This window comes from Lithobates pipiens, unplaced genomic scaffold, assembly GCF_037356315.1.
Source record: "Lithobates pipiens isolate NorthernLeopardFrog02 unplaced genomic scaffold, aLitPip1_a1.2 Scaffold_1, whole genome shotgun sequence".
Taxonomy (NCBI): Eukaryota; Metazoa; Chordata; class Amphibia; order Anura; family Ranidae; genus Lithobates; species Lithobates pipiens.
In genome coordinates, this window is record NW_027507685.1 from 163079011 (window position 1) to 163103450 (window position 24440).

The 24440-nt window shown below is 41.1% G+C and overlaps 1 protein-coding gene across 4 annotated transcripts in view; it reads left to right on the forward strand.

Moving 5' to 3' along the window:
- The window catches only part of NEK6 (NIMA related kinase 6), a 345952-nt gene that overhangs the window by 234716 nt on the left and 86796 nt on the right, over window positions 1-24440 (forward strand). For all 4 annotated transcript variants that reach the window (XM_077478833.1, XM_077478836.1, XM_077478835.1 and 1 more), the window contains 3 exons: window positions 167-277; window positions 8867-8975; window positions 16059-16166. In XM_077478833.1, coding sequence (XP_077334959.1) covers window positions 167-277; window positions 8867-8975; window positions 16059-16166 — 328 coding nt within the window. The remainder of the gene's footprint in view (window positions 1-166; window positions 278-8866; window positions 8976-16058; window positions 16167-24440) is intronic.

Consider the following 24440-nt stretch of genomic DNA (forward strand, 5'->3'; position numbering starts at 1 on the left):
GCTGAGGGACATTTTTTTAATGAAAGCAGTTTTGTCTAAAATAGTAATGGTAATCAGAATTCAAATCTATTTTTTCCAACCATTAGTCAGATTGAGTTTTTATTTTATTATATTATCTGCTGTTCTTATTTTTTTTATTTTTTTTGTGTGTGTTTTTTTTATACAGCAATTGAACCACCCAAACATTATTAAGTATCTGGACTCATTCATTGAAGACAATGAGTTGAATATTGTCCTGGAACTGGCAGATGCGGGAGATCTTTCTCAAATGATTAAAGTAAGGACAATAGACCTCAATCTTATCTATGAGCAATGTATTTTCTAAGTGCTCTGCATATGGTTTAGCATTTTGAATATGCTTCAGGGAGCACTTATGTCACAAAGAATATTGCTAAACATTATAGAATATTAAATTATTACCAATCATCTGTGTTTCTGTGAATAAGCTATGGTTGAGGATAAAGGGCATATAAAGCATTAATTGCATACAGAACCATTATGGTCTCTAGGAATTGTTTGCTTGGCACTGTAACAGTTAATACATGCTTTGCTCTCAGACAATAGGTACTTCCAGATGAGAAAGAAATGTAGTTCTTAAGCAAGATCCTTCTGAGTTTAAGTGCTGATTCTATGATCCATTCCTGCTTATATTCCAGATATGAAGATAGAACTGACTAATGGCAAATCTATCTAATGCATACAGAAGTTTCCAATTTTGTCTTAAAATGCCCTGATGCAGGAAAGATCAGTTTTATTATATAAGGCCTGTTCACTGTTATCCTGACTCGAGTAAAAAATAGTAGGTAATACAAGATGTTCAGTGTTCACGTAGCTTGCTTCTCAACTATGCATAATAGAAGCATGTACAAAGTCTACACGTGTATAAAGTTGAGGAGAGGTAGGTGGTCCAATTAAGGCACCTACCCATGAAGGCTGAAGCAAAAGGTAGGCATAAGGGCAACCTGCTTCTGCCTACAGTTATTATTATACAGTGTTACAGTGCTGTACCCTGAGTTAGAAGAATTAAAGCCTACACAGGGTTCTCACTGATGTAGATTCAGGGGCTCTAGAATACACCTGAGCGGAGAAATAATTTTTTTCTGTTTTCTCTGTAATTAGTAAAGCCCAGATTGCGTTCTAAAGTCCAGAGACTTTGAAGAGTCTTGGGAGGGGACCTTGTATCCAGGTCTTGCTAGAGACCAATAGACAGGAATTTCTGTACTCAGAGCCTGCGTTCACACAGGAGTGGTGTGGGAAACCTCCCTGCATGACAGGTTCCACCATCTCTGGCTTCCGATCTGACTGTGGACAGCTGTGGATTTCGGCTTGGGCTCCTCCTGCTCTTTTCATGGCTATGTTCCCCGCATCAACAATGGCTCTCTCCCCCCAGCCTCCAGCGGCTCCAGCTATCCACTGGACCCCCTCCCCATGCCCCCTGGCCGCGCTGTACCAGACTGCCACCATCCCCCACAGTCAGAAGCCAAAAAACAGCTTCACCGGTCCAGGGATTTTGACAATGTCACCTTTGCTTCCTTGCCTTGCCTGACGTACATTTATTGTGAATAGACATCTTCTGTGAGGCAGTATATACATATACACTATATATCAGGGGTGGATCAAGAGTCTAGTCTTGGGAGGGGCACTGCTATAAAATATGTTTTTTTGGGGGCTATTTATATGGGAAATGGCTGGTATTGGCGCTTCAATCATTACGGCACCATGGTTGTTATGGTGTCAGGATGATTGAAGTGCATAATTTCTATTATTACATTGTAATATAAAATTAAATGGTTCAACTAACCATAATGCAGAATCAGTGGGAGCCCTGAGGGTGTCACTTGCCATGTCGACTGCCACCAAATGCGGATTGTCACTTGCCACGTCACCTGCCACACATTGCAGATTGTCACTTGCCACGTCACCTGCCACACATTGCTGGTTGTCACTTGCCACGTCACCTGCCACACATTGCTGATTGTCACTTGCCACGCCACCTGCCACACAATGCGGATTGTCACTTGCCACGTCACCTACCACACAATGCAGATTGTCACTTGCCACGTCACCTGCCACACAATGCGGATTGTCACTTGCCACGTCACTTGCCACACAATGCGGATTGTCACTTGCCATGTCACCTGCCACACATTGCAGATTGTCACTTGCCACGTCACCTGCCACTCATTTTGGATTATCACTTGCCACATCACCTGCCACACATTGCGGATTGTCACTTGCCACATCACCTGCCACACATTTCGGATTGCCACTTGCCACGTAGCCTGCCACACATTGCGGAATGTCACTTGCCACGTCACCTGCCACACATTGCGGATTATCACTTGCCACGTCACCTGCCACACATTGCAGATTGTCACTTGCCAGCACCCAGCGCAGTCACCCGCGGAACCGGCCACACTGGCACCCGCGGAACTGGCTGCAGAACCGGCCACGCTGGCACCCGCGGAACCGGCCACACTGGTACCTGTGGAACTGGCCGTTCTGTCACCCGCCGGCCGTATACTCGGAGGGGGCAATTGTCCCATTGCCCCCCCCTGGATCCGCCCCTGCTATATATACTGTACATATATGTATATATACTATATTACCAAAAGTACTGGGATGCCTGCCTTTACACACACATGAAATTTAATGGCACCCCAGTCTTAGTCCGTAGGGTTCAACATTAAGTTGGCCCACCCTTTGCTGCTCTTCTGGAAAGGCTGTCCATGAAGTTTAGGAGTGTGTCTATGGGAATGTTTGACCATTCTTCCAGAAGAGCATTTGTGAGGTCAGGCACTGATGGACGAAAAGGCATGGCTCGCAGTCTCTGCTCTAATTTATCCCAAAGGTGTTCTATCAGGTTTAGATCAGGTCAAGTTTCCCCACCCGAAACTCCCACATCCATGTCTTTATGGACCTTGCTTTGTGCACTGGTGTGTAGTCATGTTGGAACAGGAGGGGCCATCCTCCAAACCGTTCCCACAAAGTTGGGAGCATGAAATTGTCTAAAATGTCTTGATATGCTGACACCTTAAGAGCCCCCTTCACTGGAACTAAGGGGCCAAGCCCAAACCCTGAAATATAACCCCACACCATAATCTCCCACCACCAAATCATTTGGACCAGTTTACACAGCAAGGTTCATGAGGACAGGAATGAGAGAGTTTGGAGTGGAGGAACTTGACTGGTCTGCACAGAGTCCTCACCTCAACCCAATAGAACACCTTTGGGATGAATTAGAATAAAGACTGCGAGCCAGGCCTTCTCGCCCACATCAGTGCCTGACCTCACAAATGTGCTTCTGGAAGAATGACCAAACATTCCCATAGACACTCGACAGCTTTCCCAGAAGAGTTGAAGCTGTTATAGCTGCAAAGGGTGGGCCAACTAAATATTGAAAATGTGTAAAGGTAGGCTTCCCAATACTTTTTTATATACAGTGCCTTTGCGAAAGTAATCGGCCCCCTTGAACTTTTCAACCTTTTGCCACATTTCAGGCTTCAAACATAAAGATATAAAATGTTAATTTTTTTGTGAAGAATCACCAACAAGTGGGACACAATTGTGAAGTGGAACGAAATCTATTGGATATTTTAAACTTTTTTAGCAAATAAAAAACTGAAAAGTGGTGCGTGCAAAATTATTCGGCCCCTTTACTTTCAGTGCAGCAAACTCACTCCAGAAGTTCAGCGAGGATCTGAATGATCCAATGTTGTCCTAAATGACTGATGGTGATAAATAGAATCCACCTGTGTGTAATCAAGTCTCTGTATAAATGCACCTGCTCTGTGATAGTCTCAGGGTTCTGTTGAAAGCGCAGAGAGCATCATGAAGACCAAGGAACACACCAGGCGGGTCCGTAATACTGTTGTGGAGAAGTTTAAAGCCGGATTTGGATACAAAAAGATTTCCCAAGCTTTAAACATCCCAAGGAGCACTGTGCAAGCGATCATTTTGAAATGGAAGGAGTATCAGACCACTGCAAATCTACCAAGACCTGGCCCTCCCTCTAAATTTTCAGCTCAGACAAGGAGAAGACTGATCAGAGATGCAGCCAAGAGGCCCATGATCACTCTGGATGAACTGCAGAGAACTACAACTGAGGTGGGAGAGTCTGTCCATAGGACAACAATCAGTCGTACACTGCACAAATCTGCCCTTTATGGAAGAGTGGCAAGAAGAAAGCCATTTCTCAAAGATATACATAAAAAGTCTCGTCTAAAGTTTGCCACAAGCCACCTGGGAAACCAAACATGTGGAAGAAGGTGCTCTGGTCAGATGAAACCAAAATCTAACTTTTTGCCCACAATGCAAAACGATATGTTTGGCGTAAAAGCAACACAGCTCATCACCCTCAACACACCATCCCCACTGTCAAACATGGTGGTGGCAGCATCATGGTTTGGGCCTGCTTTTCTTCAGCAGGGACAGGGAAGATGGTTAAAATTGAGGGGAAGATGGATGCAGCCAAATACAGGACCATTCTGGATGAAAACCTGTTGGAGTCTGCAAAAGACCTGAAACTGGGACGGAGATTTATCTTCCAACAAGACAATGATCCCAAACATACAGCAAAATCTACAAAGGAATGGTTCACAAATAAATGTATCCAGGTGTTAGAATGGCCAAGTCAAAGTCCAGACCTGAATCCAATCGAGAATCTGTGGAAAGAGCTGAAAACTGCTGTTCACAAACGCTCTCCATCCAACCTCACTGAGCTCGAGCTGTTTTGCAAGGAAGAATGGGCAAGAATTTCAGTCTCTCGATGTGCAAAACTGATAGAGACATACCCCAAGCGACTTGCAGCTGTAATCGCAGCAAAAGGTGGCTCTACAAAGTATTAACTCAAGGGGGCCGAATAATTTTGCACGCCCCACTTTTAATTTTTTTATTAGTTAAAAAAGTTTCAAAAATCCAATAGATTTCGTTCCACTTCACAATTGTGTCCCACTTGTTGGTGATTCTTCACAAAAAATAAAATTTTTATATCTTTATGTTTGAAGCCTGAAATGTGGCAAAAGGTTGAAAAGTTCAAGGGGGCCGAATACTTTCTCAAGGCACTGTATATGTATATATATATATATATATACATATATATATATATATATATATATATATATATATATATATATATACACATATATATATATATATATACATATATATATATATATATATATATATATATATATATATATATATATAAAATCATACCTTGGTGGATGCAGCATCGATCCGATCTGTCCCCAGCTGCCTCTTCACTGAGAAACGAACCACCGAACACTGCCGATGGCTCGGCTCTCTCACCTTTCCAAGCGGAGAGCTGCTGCCTGTCAGTCAGGCTCTCTCTTGCTCTGCTCCTCCAAACTCATTGGAGCGCTGAGCTGTGGAGGGAAAGGGATCGGGCATCTCAGGGGATCATTGACAGCCAGAGACGCCTATCAGTCCAGGCACCTGGCAGATCCAGACTTCAAGAGTCGGGATGACGCGGTGACTGGACTGATCTTGGTGACGTCAGCAGAGAGCGGACTTCAGACCACTCTCTGCTGAAAACGTGTCACAGGAGTGCAAAACAGATTGAACTCCTGTGACCCATAGGAGAAGTCCAGCCGAATGAGCTCAGGCTGGACTTCTCCTTTTTAAATATAGAACTTTTTTAGTTTTGGACAGAGTGGAAATGAATTATTGCTGTCTGTTTCTCCATTACGAAGACTCACCCTTTCAGTTTGTCCTGTTTACCGTTATGATTGAAAGTGAAAGTAAAAGAAACCCCTGAAATTTTACAATGGGGTTCCTAGTTCTGGTGAATTGGGGGGGGGGGGGGGCACAACGGATTTCTTTGAATTGCAGGGATTTCCATTCACTTCCTGTCTTGGCTATGGGCCAGGGAGTGAAGTTAAGTCTGCCCAATGTGATAAGCAAGGAAAAAAATTAGCCAACAGGGGTTATACCAACAGGCTGAAATTATGAATCAGGCAAAACAGGCAAACTGATGTTTTCTTCATGATTGTGCAATTGCTGGGCTTCCTACTATTTAAGTTTTGTAGTAGATTTAGTTGTACTTGCAGAAAAATGTTCTATTTACCTTGCATTAGCTGTCATTTCTACTTGCTCTACTTTTTATTTTTCTATAATCTTTGTGAATGATAGGAGGGCCGCTTTAGAAGCTCCAGTGAGCTTTTGGTGTTTTATACAAGCTCATAATGTATTTTTCTGAGTTTGCTCCAGGCGAATGGTCCATTTGTCACAGTTTGTGGTTCTAAGGCATTAAATATGTTGTTGAAGGTAATTAAGACAAGAGATGCTCATTACAGTGAAAAGGCATCTCCACCTGTCAGAGCGAGTTTTGTTCTACGAAGCTGATTCAGTGGATGTGGTAAATGGGTTAGGTTAGCTCTCAAGGCTGGGAATGGTCTAGAATTGTTTCTAAAGTACTTACTTTGGGACTATAGTACAAAGAAATTAGGGAAATGATTTGTTTTATGAAGAATATTAATCATTGCATTTTATAAGTTGTATAAGGAAGTTTAATCATTATTGGTGTTTTTTGAAGAAATCTGATGCTGTCCTCACTTTTGAAAAGTGTGGGTGTGTGTGTATGTAATTTATACATTCTGTTCTTACTTAAAGCCTGTTTACCTAATACAAAAAAAAAATCAGTACAAAGGATATTATTTACCTTTAATGAAATATGTTCATTGTGCGGTTGTGTCCTCCTTTTACTGAAATCTTCCTCCTCCTCCAATGCCCAGCCCCCCCATGGTCAGAGAATCGTACAGTGGGTTGGGGTTGACAGAATTAATGGGCTGTGCTGGGCACTCATCAAAGGTGCCTGACTATGCCCCCTCCATCACCCAGCTCCTCTATTCACAGTAGTTGTTACTACAGCTTCCATGAATGAAACAATGTTAAAGAAAAAAACTGCGCTGGTAGGACAACTAAAAAAGCTGCAATTCAAAACTGAAATACACACCAAACAAATAAGAAAAAACAGAAAAAATAACCAGAAAAGGAAGTTACGCTAATAGTGAATGAAAAAGGCAATAATGTGATCTAGTGCGCAAGTAAACCTGTTGATTAGGTTGACAAATAAATGAAAACCCTACAATGTTAAACTAAAAAAGGGTGATCAAACATACAGATTAAATGCAGTAAACAAATGAATCCTGTGAAAAGTAACCTGTTGAGTCAAACAAAAGTAACCAATTCAGCAAATAAGTGAATGTCATGAATATTACAATAATGATAAGTGAGCCAACAAATACAGCAGAAAAAATAAAAACATGTAAAACTTAAATAAAAACTTAAATAAAAATATATGAAAGTCTCTTCCATAATGCTTCCCATAGCATGGAGCAGGAGTAAATGTTGAAACACCCTGTGTGGGATCTTCAATATTCAAAGGACACCGTGAATACACCACCACATAAATTGAAGGCTTACCAGCTATACAAACTGTCACAGCTTGTGGCTAATACCCAGCCAGGAACCTTAAGTCCTCCCGACACCTCCAGTGGCTAGCAAGCTGAGCATTCCTGAAGACTGCAAAAGTGGTGGGCGAAACACGCCAGAACTCCTGCATGGAATACCTTACTGTATATAACCATCTGGGTTGTGATCATTCGTTACCTTGTATGAAACATGCTCCTGAGTGTCAGCTCCAAGGGCAAAGTCCCTCTGATACCCTTCCAGCACAGTCCAGGGCACAGATTGCACAATCCCAGTTACACAGTAACAGTAGAAGAGTTCACAGATCTCAGCTCAGTGTGAGAGAAGTTCAAACCTCCTGAATGAAACAATGACTATGAATGGAGGATGAGTGGATGATAGGTCTGCCCCCTCAATTCATAGATTGCATTCTTTGATAGAAACTGTAATATCTACTTCTATGAATGGAGGAGGTGGGCATAGTCAAGCACTCTTGATGAGGGCCTGTCACAGCCTCTTAATCTAATAATTCCAGTCACACTGGTAGATTAAAGCGGTGGGGTAGGAGGGAGGGGGGCATCAGAGGAGGAGGATTTCTGTGAAAGGAGGACACAGAAGAATACGAAACATATCTCATTGAAGGAAAGTAATGTCCCTTGCGCTGATTTTTTATTTTGTATTAGGTAAACGAATGCAGGCCATACATGGTCGAATTTCGAACAAATTTTCTTTTCAAAATCAGAAAGTTCGTTTTTTTTTGTGATCAGATGGAGCCACCATTAATTTTCGAAATTCGGCTAACCAAGCCTTCAATTTCACCTCATGTTGCTACAGAAAAGAATTTTCGTGACCGGGAATTTTCTTTTCTCTCTGTAAATTTTCTTTTCTTATTACATTTCGCGCACGATTCTCCCATCATTGATTAGAATATCGTTCGTTTTTCAAAAAAATTCCAACATGTCCGATTCCTCAAATTTTATTTCCACACGAAAATCGGCTGTTGCTGCAGCCCACTAATGGTGCAAAATTCATACGAAAATTCTTAGATACGATTTTCGAAAGAAAATTCTTTCGAAATTTGAACCGTGTATGGCCGGCATTAGGTTTTAATGTATCATTTCTGATTCTTCCCTCACATTTTAAAAGAAAATGTGTGTGTTTTCGGGGGCCATTTTTTCTGCCTTTGACTTTTTTTATCCATTTATATTTTTAGTTCCTATTTAATGCACACCTTTGGATTTTCAGGGATTTCTTTTTTTCTGTTATTCATGTTTTTCCCTTTCTGGTGTCTCACTTTTGCTCTCCGGGAACCCTTCTAGACATGGTATGCATTAATATTCCACATTTTCTCTCGATTTCTCTCCATCGACCTTTCACCTTTTTTACGTACTTGAACTCTATCTTGTGACAAGGATTGTTTTCCTTCTCTTTACAGTATTTTAAGAAACAGAAGCGATTAATACCAGAGAGAACTGTATGGAAGTATTTTGTGCAGTCGTGCAGTGCCGTGGAACATATGCATTCCCGCCGGATCATGCACAGAGGTAATCTCAATATCCAGCCATGACCTGTTCATCCTGAAGAGTAAACACCTAATCCTGCATGCCTATACAGGAGCACAGCGGCTTCTCTATGCTTACTGCATATAACTACTTATCAAACAGCAACCTCATAGCTTTTTCTAAGCAGACAACAGAAAAAATGAATAGTAAATCATAAGCATCAAACTGGATAACATTAGACTCATTTGTATTATTTATGTTTTTATTAATTGCATTAATGTGCAGGACTGGCATACTGTGCAAAGCTATTAAAATTGAAAAATTGTTAGCTTAAAGTTGAGCTAAACTTACCTTTGTTTACCACTTAAGGACCGACCCTCTTTGTGAGATGTGTTGTTTACAAGTTAAAAACAGTTTTTTTTTTGCTGGAAAATGACTTAGAACCCCCAAACATTATACATTTTATTCTAACACCCTAGAGAATAAAAGCGGTCTTACAAGCGCACTTTTTTTGGGAAAAAATACACTTTTTTTAATTAAAAAATAAGACAACAGTGAGATTAACCCATTTTTTAAAGATAATGTTACACTGAGTAAATTGATACCCAACATGTCACGCTTCAAAATTGTGGCCGCTCTTGGAATGGCGACAAACTTTTACCCTTCTCCATCCAATCTTCATAGGTAACATTTAAAAAAATTCTACAGGTTGCATGTTTTAAAGTACAGAGGAGTTCTAGGGCTAGAATTATTGCTCTTGCTCTACTGATCGTGGCAATACCTCACATGTGTGGGTGGAACACCATTTTCATATGCGGGTGCTACACACATATGTGTTTGCTTCTGCATGCAAGCTCGTCGGGATGGGCGCGTTTAAAAAAAATGTATTTACATTTTATTATTTATTTTACTTTCTTTTTTTTTTTTACACTGTTTTAGAAAAAAAGTATGACAGGACCTCTTAAATATGAGATCTGGGGTCAAAAAGACCTCAGATCTCATATTTACACTTAGAGATGAGGAATGAGGGTGGGAAGATGGAACAGTTGCTGAAGCTTGTCATAATTATAATCCCAGACTCAAAAAAAGTGATTTACTATCTCGGTACTCATAACAGACAAAATAAGTAATATATAAAAAAATATTTTTCATTACATAAAAATGACATACAAGGTACATTTAAAACAACAATTAAGAAGAAATTGTATTTCAAATAGCAAATACTCAGGGAACTCCCAACAAGTATCTGCTGTTGAAGCAATTCTCAGAATTGATTTGGTTCTCTACTAGTTTAGCGGGTGACCGCTTCTTCAGGAGAACTTATCTAAAAATAGATAATGAAATAAGGCACAGTTCGAATACAACATATTCAGAATTGCACACAGTAAAGTTCAGCAGGGTATACAAAATAATAGAATGAAAATCATCAAATTGCTCACCAGGCTGCAGTATGGCCCATGTGTGACCACTAGCCCGAACTATGGACTCCCTCTGCGACGGACAAGGGGGATGAATGCGGGTATGAGTCTGAGTAAAAAAATATAATAATTGATGTATAAAGATCATATGTCAAAGATGATGGAGAAAGTCACAATCCACTCATCACAGGGAAAGTGGGGAGGTGGTGGATAAGAAAGAGGGATGAAAGTAGACAATTAGATAATGGAATAAAGAATGACAGGGAAAGAAAAGGGGAAAGAAGGGGGACAAAAAGGAACCGAAAAGGGAGGGAAGAGGAGATAAGTGAAAGGAAAATGAAAGAAAACAGGAGGAAATCAAGGACAGAAAGGGAAGGGAAAGAAGGGGGAGAAAGGGGGGAAAGGGGAAGGATGAAAGAAAGGGGAGGAAAGGGGGAGGGGGAAAAGGGGAGAGGACAGAGCAGGAAAGGAAAAAGTGGAGGGGACAGAGCAGGGGGGAAGGGAGAGGGAAATAGAGGGGTTAAAATGGGGGAGAACAGGGGGGAGTGGGGAAAAGGGGCGAGGGAAGGGGGGAAGGAGAAGTGGGGGAGGTGGGGAGAGGGGAACATTGGGATCAGAACCCATAATGGGAATTGAGATGGAACACGGAAATGAATGGATATGTGGCTAAGGTTAGTAAGGGAGCAATGGAAAAAGCTCACCTGAGGATAATAACTACTATATTACTATATTAATGCATGATATCAGATCTCCAGGGGACACAAGGGAACCATTCAGGTGTCAAGCATAGGTAATAAACGAACCAGCTTAAAGCTAAACAAATTCAGAAGGTGATAGATTCTTATGGATAAAGGAATGATAATCCAGTTGAGTAGAACCCTGGTATCTAAACTCCTGTATATTGCTCCAGAATCAAAAATGCATTGGAAAGGGAACGGTCTGTAAATATGGAAGAAAATGGCAAGGTAAGTACATGACCGGATGTCAAATATCTTACTCAGATAGGATGGTTCCGAAACATGTCCCCTAGAGAATATCCCGCCGTGCTCATTCATGGGCAGAAGCCCATTAAATGAGCTCCCTGACCCACACTGCAAAAATGCATTGAGTGGACGCCATTTCGCAAGTGCGCGCCGTCCAAGCCAGCGGGTGAGAAGCCCAGAACTCGGTCGGAGCAAGGAAGGGGCAGACTCCGAGGGGTGTGTCTCTACCTCGGGAAGTCACATGTCCGCCAGTGGGGAAATAAACATTCGGGTCATGCGGGAGCACAGAGGTCCTACAGCCAGGGGAGCAATCAAATACAGTTCAATGCAAGACAAGAATATTGATGACAACAACAGAACATAAAAACACAATTAAAGACATAGTCATTAACGTTTAAAGTGATAAGTATAGACAATACAACTATCCTTATTGAATTTTCCGCTGGGCCAGATTGCAGACATATGACATATTTGGCAGACAAATTGGACAAAGATTCCGATTGGATCGAAGATTAGTTTAGTTTGATACACAACCAATGACATATTGCTACCAGTTGGTAAAGTAAAGAGAGGGAAGGAAAGGAAAAAGCAAGAAGGAACAGGAAAGAATGTATGATGAGGGTGCGGTTGAGGACATTGATGCCTCACCCATCCCCTCAAATGATTCAACCTTGAATCCCATACCCACCATTGCCTTGCCCAGTCGTCCGAATAGGCAATTTCACCTATGGTCTCGTAGATTTCCCGATCTTATGACATGCCCTGAAATATGGGCATTTTTACAAGCTGTCATCAGAGATCTTAAACAACAAAGGTGAAATGCCACTCCATCTAACCTTACTCCCAACCAGACCAAAGCACTCAAAACTTTACAAAAATCCCCCGATTTGGTAATCAAACAATCGGACAAAGGCAGAAATATCATCTTAATGATGCATAACCAATATCAGTCAATGTGCTTCCATCTCTATTCCCATTATGGGTTCCTTTTTCCAATGTTGTCTGTGCTCTGTAGCTGTCAGAAAACCCAAACTGCATCTAAATGGTTGCAATCACGGTTCAGGCAAGAATTTTCCACTCATCTCCTTCAATTTTCAGAGCAAAGTCTCTCGAGCCCTCTGGTGCAAAAGGGCCACCCACAGCTCAAATTTTGAGCGATTCAGCAGGAGTTCACCAAAATTCGAGCTGTGTAGGGTTAACATAAAGGGCTACCAAAACTAGTCCAGAACAAAGTTTTGAAGAAGAACAAAAAATAAAAATCTCTACATCAGCAATTCCCACCCAGCATGGCAGAGCTAGATATATTTGCAGGATCCAGATGTGAAAAAGTGGTAAAGTGGTAAATACTAATCTCAAATGACACCCATCTTTAATGACAGAAAATTTATATCTTCTCAAGCTGTGAATATTTATATAATCTACAAATGTCTGCTTTTTGTATAATTAACTTTTGTGTCACTACAGTTTTTATTCAGATTTTTACCATTTGATTCATACAGCATACATAACTCTGTGGAGACATTATATATCATTTCAGCGTTACCTATGCTGCATGAATCAAATTGTAAAAAGCCCAATTAAATCTTTAATTCTAGTTTATACAATATGTGGTTAAGTTATATGATAAATGCAACTGCAGAAAATTGTAGAAATAAAGGAAACAATATTGATCAAACCCATAACGTATTTGTTCTGTATCTAACACTTAATAAAATAATTGCTCAAGATGGAGATTCTTATTTTTATATTAGAACTGTTAATGCTGCCCTGGTTTCAGGCACTTAAATGTCACAAGTCACCAGCACTGAGCTAGTTAAGAAACTTGTTTTTTGCCGCCGTCTGTTCATCCTGTTACCTCTGAACATTTTTGTTTCATCCAGTCTTTGAAGCTTAGCTCTGATTGGACCTGATGAAACTGTCAGAGGATGATGTGTTTTGATTCCTTGCTGAAGGTCTTTGCACAGCCTAGCTGTGAAGTGTAGAATACAAAAGCATTGATCAGAGTTTTGAATTCATGTTGTGTTTAGGGCATTGGGACACATGACTTCCCTTTTTTGTGAAAGTTACCTGATCAAGCTTGTAATGCTCTTAAAGTGCCTAGAGTGGTTTGTTTCCAAGCCTGCTCTCTCGTATGGAATGGTGCAGAGCAAAGGACAAATCCTTTGGTCAGCATAACATGCTTTTTTTGAAGTTATAGGGATATCAGAGCACAGGCTTAGAGCCTTACCTTAGTCTTTGTAGAGTTTAAACTTGAAACTGGAAAGGTAGAGAGTTAACATGTTGAAAATCGGATCTTGTTAGTCTAGGTTATCCTGATTAATAAGTGTCCCTCTATTGAGCAGCGATTCTTAGTTTGTGTACTTTACCATCTGATCAATATCTGTTGTGTGATTAGTACCAAATGACAAAGTTGCACAACACAAAGAACAATCCATAGGCAGTTTAGGAGATTTCTTTTCCACTTTTGTTCTTTGCAAATGTATAACACAAACTCTTATCTCAACCAAGGGTGCATTAAATAGAGCACAAAACGTTTCAACCTCCTGGCCAAAAATTCCAACTCTCAGTTTGCTTATACAGGTCTGTTTGCTTATACGCGTAGTTGAGTTATGCCACGTATACACGACCGGACTTTCCGGCAGACTAGGTCCGACGGAATCATTCCGTCTGACAATCCGATCGTGTGTGGGATAATCTGTTTTTTGTTAAAAAAATCAGACGGACCTAGAAATAGAACATGTTTCAAATCTGTCCGACGGACTCAATTCCTATCGGGAAAACAGATTGTCTGTATGCTGGTCTGACAGACCAAGGGAAGCTATTGGCTACTAGCTATTGAACTTCCTTTTTTAGTCCCGTCTTACATCATCACGTTCAAAACTTAGGACTTAGTCCGTTTGTGTGTGGCCAAGTCCGTTAGTTCGCAAAGTCCGTCTGAACTCGCCAAAAAGTCCGTTGGGAAGACCGTCAGACCTAGTCTGCCGGAAAGTCCGGGCATGTGTATTAGGGTGATTTGTTCTTTTGCTGCCTTCCACCACAGTACATGCCTTGCACTCTTTCCTACATGCTAAGTAGCCTCAGGGGTGGATGCACCATTTGTGCAAACTGGGCAAATGCAAGGGCCCACAAAGTGCCTGAGAATTGAGGGCCTATTAACATGCTTTGGCCATTGGGCAGTATATTATCATGCAGCAAGACCCTCTCTTGCTGTCATCTCTTGCTGGTAATACACTCACAGATGCTGCTGTGAAAGCAAAGTAAGTATGAGCTGTCCGCTCTACTCATTCTCTACAGATCCCTCACCTCTGCCATGGCTAGTGGCTGGGGATGCTGTTGTGCTAAAACAAGGTAATCCTGATAGTTTTTCTTGAAATATGTACTAGGATCTCTGCATGCTCTTGCGTTTGTGTAGCCAGGATTGTCAATACAGGTCTATTCAGTCTCTACAGATCCCGTGCCCCACTATGGCTGGCGGATAGGGATGCCGATGTGCTAAAACAAGCTACACTATATTGTCAAAAGTATTGACACACCCGCCTTTGCACGCACATGAACTTTAATGGCATCCCTGTCTTAGTCCATAGGGTTCAATATTGTGTTAGTCCACCCTCAATAAAGGTCTTTATGGACCTTGCCTTGTGCACTGGTGAGCAGTTATGTTCGAACATCCCCAAAATTTTCCCACAAAGTTGGGAGCATGAAATTCTCCAAAATTTTGGGGCCAAGCCCAACCCCTGAAAAACAACCCCCACCAAATGATTTGGACCAGTTCACAAAGCAAGATCAATAAAGACATGGATAAGCGAATTTGGGGGGAAGAAACTTGACTGGCCTGCACCTCAGCCCGATAGAACACCTTTGGGATGAATTAGAGCGGAGACTGCGAGCCAGGCCTTCTCGTCCATGAGGCCTTACTACGACAGTATCCCAAACCACTTTTCATGCTAGGGGCAAAGATGTGTAGAGACTAATTTGAGCGCAATGCTCCTTCTTGCCTTGCTTCCCAGTTCTTTTCAAGTGTATTACTAGTATGTTTTATTTAATAAATCAGTATTTATTTACCACACTACGGTTGACTGTGCTCTTCCACCTTTTTCTTTGTCAGTTTATTTGAAGTTCCAGCAACAACTCCATTGAGCTGGCTGCGACACTTAGTACTAGTGCTATGTTGTTTAGTTGATTCACTGGGACTACATTTGCTTTATTTGCTATTTCTATTCTATAAATAAAAATACTTCACTATTTCTATATTTATATATATATATATATATATATATATATATATATATATATATATATATATATATATATATATATATATATATATATATAAATGTTTTACTTGAGCACCACTTTACTTGGCTTTTATCTCATTTCTAAGAATCTCATAAAGCATTCTTGCCTTCACGTTTATTGAGCCCAACAGTTGCATTCATGCTATGGTTTGTACTGGATTCTGGATAATGAAAGTGTTGGACTATTTGTCAGATTTGTGTTTAGGGATGAAAATTGTGTTACAGGAACAATCGGTATTGCACAAAAAGAAGAAAGTAGGTAGGTGAGAAATCTATGCCATTGTTACTAAAACTAATGCTTGGATTTCTTGGTATATTATCAATGTCTCCTGTCCTTAAGCACATTAAGCAACTGTACAAAGGCACAGTTTATATTTAAATTTTACAAACTATGGTCATGTTCAACAAATTTTTACTACTTTCCTACAGATATAAAACCTGCTAACGTCTTTATCACAGCAACAGGAGTTGTGAAATTAGGAGACCTTGGACTTGGTCGGTTCTTCAGCTCCAAAACCACCGCAGCACATTCCTTGGGTATAAAGCTATCTTATATTTCCTTCTACTTGTTTTAACACTGACAACATTCTTCAATGATCATGTTGATTTTGTCTTTTTGTCTGTACTGCTCATAGGTTTCTAAGCAGTAGCATAACTACAGATCATTGGGCTCCATAGGAAAATTTTGATTGGGCTCCACAGATACCTCTCTACTGTCACTGATGTTACCATTAAGTATGGCTATATCATGGCTAGGTAACAGGAGAGTTGTCAGCATAGTCAGTAAATTTCTAGAGACCAGAGCCTTGGACAGACGTTGTCAGGGAAGATGGGCATTAGTGCAGGGAATTTACTTTTAACATTCATTTTCCTGCTGACTATTCTGTCCTCAGTAGCTTACCTGTCTTTTTTTTTTAATTCTTTATTTAAGGTATGCAATATGACAATGTAGTGTGACATGACAGTCCACTCTTAATGATAACCATAAACAGTAATGCAATAAACAAGTAAAAACAGGGGGTTTAAAGACAGCGTTAAAGCCATAGACCATGTTCCTTCCAATAGCATACATTGCCTAAAGGCTGATGCCCGTGGGATCCACGGTGAGTACAATGCCTTGAAAAAGTATTTATACCCTGTGAAATTTTCATTTTTTTTGTCATGTTACAACCAAAAAGTAAATGTATTTTATTGGGATTTTATGTGATAGATCAACACAAAGTGGCCCATATTTGTGAAGTGCAAGGAATGATAAATGGTTTTCCAAATTGTTTATAAATAAATATCTGAAAAGTGTGGCATGCATTTGTATTCAGCCCCCTTTACTCTGATAACCCTAACTAAATTCTAGTGGAACCAATTGTCTTTAGCATTCACCTAATTAATTTATAGAGTCCACCTGTGTGCAATTTAATCTCAGTATAAATACTGCTGTTCTGTGAGGCCCTCAGAGGTTTGTTAGAGAACCTTAGTGAACAAACACCATCACAAAGGCCAAGGAACACACCAGACAGGTCAGGGATAAAGTTGTGGAGAAGTTTAAAGCAGGGTTAGGTTATAAAAAAATACCCCAAGCTTTGAACATCTCACAGGGCACTGTTCAATACATCATCTGAAAATATAAAGAGTATGGCATGACTGCAAACCTACCAAGACATGGCCGTCCACCAAAACTGAGAGGCTGGGCAGGGAGAGCATTAATCAGAGAAGCAGCCAAGAGGTGACTCTGGAGGAGCTGCAGAGATCCACAGCTCAGGTGGGAGAATCTGTCCAGAGACAGGACAACTATTAGTCATGCACTCCACAAATCTGGCACTTATGGAAGAGTAGTAAGAAAGTCATTGTTGAAAGAAAGCCATAAGAAATCCTGTTTGCAGTTTGCAAAAAAAGCCATGTGGGGGACACAGCAAACACATGGAAGAAAGTGCTCTGGTCAGTTAAGGCCAAAATTGAACTTTTTGGCCTAAAAGCAAAATGCTATGTGTGGTGGAAAACTGCACATCACCCTGAACACACCATCCCCACCGTGAAACAGGGTGATGGCAGCATCATGTTGTGGGGATGCTTTTCTTCAGCAGGGACAGATCAGAATTGATGGGAAGTTGGATGGAACCAAATACAGGGCAATCTTAAAAGAAAACCTGTTAGAGTCTGCAGAAGACTTGAGACTGGGGCAGAGGTTACTATCCAGCAGGACAATGACCCTAAAAATACAGCCAGAGCTAAAATGGAATGGTTTAGATCAGGGAGTCTCCAAACTTTCTAAAGAAAGGGTCAGTTTACAATCTTTCAGACTTCAGGGGGGCCGGACTATGCCCAGTGGGAGTAAACAATACCTGATCTTTGGTATTAGGGGTAGAAATAGTTGATGTCAGTGGGGGAATAGTGCTCCAGCATTGGTGTCAGTGGAAGGAATGGTGCCCCATTGTTGGTGTCAGTGGCAGGAAATATGCCCAATTGTTGGTGGCAAAAATAATTTCTCAAGGGCCAAATAAAGGCAAGCAAAGGGCCACATCTGGCCCCAGGCCTGCAGTTTGGAAACCATAGTCATGTGTTAGAATGGCCCAGTCAAAGTCCAGACCTAAATCCAATTGTGAATCTGTAGCAAGACTTGAAAATTGCTGTTCAGACGTTCTCCATCAACACTGACAGAGCTTGAGCTATTTTGCAAAGAAGAATGGGCAAACATGTTACTCTCTAGATGTGCAAAGCTGGTAGAGACACCCCAAAATGACTTGCAGCAGTAATTGCAGTGCAAGGTGGTTCTACAAAGTATTGATTTAGGAGGGCTGAATACAAATGCATGCCACACTTTTCTGATATTTATTTGTAAAAAATTTGGAAAACCATTTATAATTTTCCTCCACTTCACAATTATGTGCCACTTTGTGTTGATCTATTACAATAAAATGCTTTTTGTATTTACTTTTTTGGTTGTAAAATTACAAAATGTGGGAAATGTCAAGGGGTGTGAATACTTTTTCAAGGCACTGTATATCCTGTGTTGTGGAGGAAGTCACATAGGAAAACATGAGTGCCAAGTACATACCGAGAAAATGGCAAAACTACCATGAGGTGGGGTGGGGGGGGGGGGGTTAAACAAAAACCTCATATGATATAGGGCAGCCACATCCAGGCGCCAAAGCAGTTACAACAAAGATCAGCACATAGCGAGTAGTGTTTTTCTTAATTTTGAGACAGAGAAGTCAGCACACAAGGTGTCTACGAAAAAACGCAGAAAGGTGGTGAAGAAAAAAGGGAAAGGGAAGGGAAGGTGGGGAGCATCAGCAGGGTCGACAGACCAAAAAGTCTGATTCCCATGGGGGAATGATCTCAATTTAGGAGTAGGTCAAATATTCATCTGAGAAATAAAACAAGTCCCAGTACAGCCATTGTGCATTGTGTTTCTCCGTCTTGTCCCTGAGGGCAGGGGTCAAGCATTCCATCTGTTGAATATAGCTCCCTATCACAATTTTTATATTATGACATAATTGTTTGTACTCCTGCACTTGTCTCTACACACAAAGATTTTATATGTTAAAATTGTATTGTCTTAATAGCACACAATGGTGCTCCTTTAACTCCCAGGACCCATAGCAGCCATGTGGGCTGCTATGGCCATTGTTGCACCACTGGTTCTAAGATTATCTCCCTTGCAAAACAGATTTCACTATAGCTCAACATCTTTTCATTATTTTCTGAGATTTATTTCATAGACATGACATTCATTGTTTTCTGTGTTTATGCAAAGAAGACGTGTTGAAAAGGCAATCTTTTGTCAAAATGCGTGTGCCAAAATCTAGCAAACTATTTAACTGGGCAATGGTGTTTTTGCTGCCCTGGATGTTTGTAGCGCCGACATGTAAAACTCAAAAAAAGTCTGCTCTATCTGCGTGCATAATTTCTCTAGAAAATTACAACCCTTGACCACCTACCTAAGAAATTGATACAGATTTGAAAATCTAAGCTTCAGTTTATTATTTTGAAATGTTTGTGTTTCAGTTATATCTTGCAAAAGAAATATGCAATTGCAATGAGTGTTTTCTTGATACAAACATGCTCAAAGGTTTTTTTTCAATTAGATATAAAAACTTGTGTGTAGGTGCATATCAAAATTTACTGATGACAAGAGGCATTTGTGAAATGTTTAGATCACTGTAATACTTTTTGAGTTTTTATTGAATCTTAGCTAGTTTTAAAACTCAACATGAAGCAAACAGCTATATATGCTGTTGAACTGCATATACTGAATGTGAACTGCTGTTCTTATAAACAACGTTTGAAATTATATTTAACCAGTCTTTTGTTACAAGATTTTTGCCACACAATATAGCCAATTCTGTGACTTAATTTGATTTTATTGCAATTAAAGTTAAACTCTAACTCTAATGCCCCGTACACACGACCAGACTTTTCAACATCAAAAGTCTGACGGAATGATTCCGGCAGACTATTCGAACGTGTGTGGGCTGCAGCGGACTTTTGATTTGCAAAAGTCTGACAGACTTTAGAAATGGAACATGCTTCAAATTTTTCCGCCAGAACTCTGCCGGACCCAGAAATGCGCTCGTGTGTGTGCTAGTCTGACGGACTAAAACCGACGCTAGGGCAGCTATTGGCTACTGGCTATGAACTTCCTTATTCTAGTCCAGTCATACGTCATCACGTTCGAATCCGTCGGACTTTGGTGTGATTGTGTGTGGCCAAGTCTGTTCATTCGGAAAGTCCGTCAGAACTCTGTCAGAACTCCGTCAGAACTCCGTCGAAAGTCTGCCGGACTTAAGTCCTGTCGTGTGTATGCGGCATAACTCTACTCTATGTAACTATGTTTAGGCCAGTGGTTCTCAACTCCTGTCCTTAGGACTCATTAATAGACCAGATTTTAAGTATTACCTTGGAGAGATGCAGACTAGAATACTGCAATCACAGAAAATTATATCACCTGTGATGTATTTCAGTTTTCTTGCAAACCTGGCCTGTTAGTAGGTCCTGAGGACAGGAGTTGACAACCACTGGTCTAGGCAGATATAAGACATACATTAGTGCAGCTTTCTAATCACTATTTCATCATTAAATGTTTTTAAAATGCAAGCAGTGCAAGGACTGATATTAGCCTCTTGCAATCTCTGTATAGCAGAGCTGGAGTGTGAGAAAAAAGCAATGCGAAGAGTCAATCAGTTTTTATGCTGACAAAAAGAATGCTTATAATAAGAGAAAGCAGAGCAGCAGAGAGATGAGCTCATCAATGTTGCCTATTCTACTCTCGCTGTCCAGTCACAGGCTGGGGCAGATCCAGGACAACCTAGGCTCAGAGGAATTGGGTTGAATGATGCTGACCATCAGACTGAGGTCCATCCAGTGTTGGAGAAAAAGTACTGCAGGGGAAAACTAAATTAACTAAAACTAAATTAGAGAGAGTGAATCTTCCTAATGGAGTTTCAAATAGCAATAAAAACCCTGTATATGAAATGCATAAAAAGAAGCTTCAGGTGTCAGCCAACATATGATTTCACAAAAAAGTGCAAAAGTTTTATTGAAAATTTTATAAAAAAGAGAATGCGAAAATAGCCACTGAGTAAGACTACAGTTTAGGCAATAGTTGAGTTGGAAAGTTTGAAGACTCTTTCTAGATATGAATCTATTAGTATATAACTGACTGACAGTGAAAACATAATGAATAAAATCATACTGAAATATGACCAAATGGACAAGAAATTATTAAAGAAAAAAGACTGGTATGTCAAAATGTCACAAAAAACTCTTACAAAATATCAAAGGAACATTTTATTTCAGTGGATTTAATAACTGAAAATCATAAAGACAAAGCCCTATTCCTTAAAGTAATTAACCCTACTGAACCCACTTATTTGCACTGCTGAAAGTACATATGTCTCTTTCTAATCTCCCTAAGAGAGCAATCATATGAGGTTGTGGCTGTTTGACCAAGAAAAGTAGCTAACATGTTGATTTTTTTCCTTAAACAACACATGGTTATCTTACCCTCGTATGTTACACAATCCCAAATGTTACACAATCCATAGTTCCTCCTGAAACACTACTTTTATCCTTAGATGTTAAGTAGCATGGTTATACAGTATCCACCATAAATGGGGCCTTTGTCTTTTGAGAACCTTCTTGAGAGAACGAGACATATTGCAACACACAATATTACAAAACATTTCTGCTGCAAATGCTGAAATTTTTTCTCATCCACAATACATTTGTGTTTTCTGACTCCAGGTGCACAGGACTGAGATGGTTACATAGTTACATAGTTAGTCTGGTTGAAAAAAGACACATCCAGTTCAACCAATAAAGGGGGAAAAAATGATACAATCCTATATACACAATCCTATACTCAAAGTTGACTCAGAGGAAGAAAAAAAAAAAAAAAAAAAAACCCATAGGTATATAGAAAATATTTTTTGGACTGGTCCAGGAAGATACATTTTGAGTTTGTGGCTATTCTACAGGTATATAAGTAACTTGTGCTTCATGATATTGTGGACATTTCATGAGGTTTTTATTAATCAGGAGCCAGATGATTCCATTTCTACAGCTCTGTTTTGCAAACCCACAGCTACCAATACAATTTTGCTTCCACCTTCACAGTTTGATCAGAGGGATCCCTAAAAGACAGTAATTGTTAATGTTTTTCTAAAGATGAATCCCTTAAATATGACGCGTAACAACTACACAAAAGATTTAGAGAAAGGGACTATAGACAAGATCTCAGGAGGGCCTACCAAAAAGCCGAAATGACGAAACGTTATCCTAAAAGCCTTCATGATAATCGCAGTCTGACCAAAAACCCTTTCATTACAAGTTGTACTAAGCAGTCTAAAAAGGTGGGAAAAATTCTCAACCAACACTGGGATTGGCTTAGGGAGGACCCAAAATGTATACCAGCCCTACCCACTGGTCATTTTAAAAAGAGCCAATAGAAGATTATTTTTTAACAAAGCAACTTCATAAATGTCACACTCGATGTTGCCTAACCAGGGGTACTTATATGTGTGAAACTTGTTCTATGTGCAAATATATTAAAACCAATACTAATCAGTGATAATGTACCCCATTTACCACACTCACGTTGTTAATTGTAACACTGAAGATGTAATCTTCCTGTGGTTATGTGAATGTGGTGGTTTCTATGTGGAAAAGACAAAGCGCCTCTTAGCTTTCTGACCATATAGTTCAGCTATATCATCAGGAAACCATCATTGGGTGTCAAAAAAACTGAGCAAGGAGGTGGTTTTGATAAGCTTTGATAAGCTTGAAAGCAAGTAGATACAGTCCCTTATCTGAGCACACAGCCTGGCTGGTCAGAAAAGGGGGTGGGGATGAGCGAGCACCCCCCTCCTGAAATGTACAAGGCTGCGTGCCCTCAACATGGGGGGTAGGTGCTTTGGGGAAGGGGGGCCCTGCAGTACCCCCCCCCCCCTAAAGCACCATGTCCCCATGTTGATGAGGATAAAGGCCTCTTCCCGACAACCCTGGCCATTGGTTGTCAGGGTCTGCGGGCAAGGGGCTTATCGGAATCCGGGAGCCCTCTTTAATAAGGGGGCCCCCAGATCCCAGCCCCCCACCCTATGTGAATGAGTATGGGGTACATCGTACCCCTACCCATTCACCTGGGGGAAAAAAGTGTAAATAAAAAAACACACAACACAGATTTTTAAAGTAGTTTATTAGGCAGCTCCGGGGATCTTCTTCTGACTTCGGGGGGTCTTCTCATCAGGCTCCTCCACTATCTTCTGCTCTTTTGCCACTCTTTTGCTAGCAGAGGAGCCCAGCTTTTTCCTTCGTCATCATCTGGGGGTCTTCTTCCGACTTCGGGGGTCTGCTTCCGCTCTCCAGTTCTTCTGCCGGGCTCCTCCGCTATCTTCTTCCAGCTCTTTTACTAGCGTTGGCCCGGTCTTCTCATTAGTCGTCGCCGTCGCTGCCACCACTACCGCCTTCTTCTTCTTCTTTTTCTTCCTTCTTCTCTTCTTCCAATGTTGACATGACGCTCTCTCCGGCTGTAATGCCAGGGACATGTTGCGCAGCGACTTATATAGGCATACGGGGCGGGGTCACCTGGTGATGTCACATGGTGACCCTGCCCCTCATGATGACACAGTCCCAGCATCCCCCGGGACTGTGACATCATAAGGGGCGGGGTCACAATGTGACATCACCCAGTGACTCCGCCCCTTATGTCTATATAAGTCGCTGCACAACGTGTCCCCTGGCAGTACAGCCGGAGAGAGCATCGTGTCAACATCGGAAGAAGAGAAGAAGAAGAAGTCGACGGCGATGATTAAGAAGACTGGGCCAATGCTAGCAAAGGTCCGGGCTGCGTGCTCGGATAAGGGTCTGGTATGGACCTTGGGGGGACCCCCACGCCATTTTTTCGGTGTAGGGGTTCCCCTTTAAATCCATACCAGGTGACAGGGCTAGCAAGGTGTCAATTTCGCCGATGGAAGCGGCGACATTGACTTCCTTCACTAGTCCCGTCGTACCTGAAGTCACGTTCAAAATGAACGGACTTTACTCCATGTGTGGGCAAGTCCGTTCATTTGGAAAGTCCTGCAGACCTCCGCTACAAGTACGGCGGGATGTCCGCCAGACCTAGTCCGCGGGAAAAGTCAGATCGTGTGTGGTCGTGTGTGGGCAAATCCGCTCGTTTGGAAAGTCCGGCGGACCTCCGCTGGAAAGTCCGGCGGACCTCCGCTGGAAAGTCCGGCGGACCTCCGCTGGAAAGTCCGCTGGATAGTCTGATCATGTGTACGCGGCATTATTGTTTTTTTCTATTTAAAAGTTTTTATT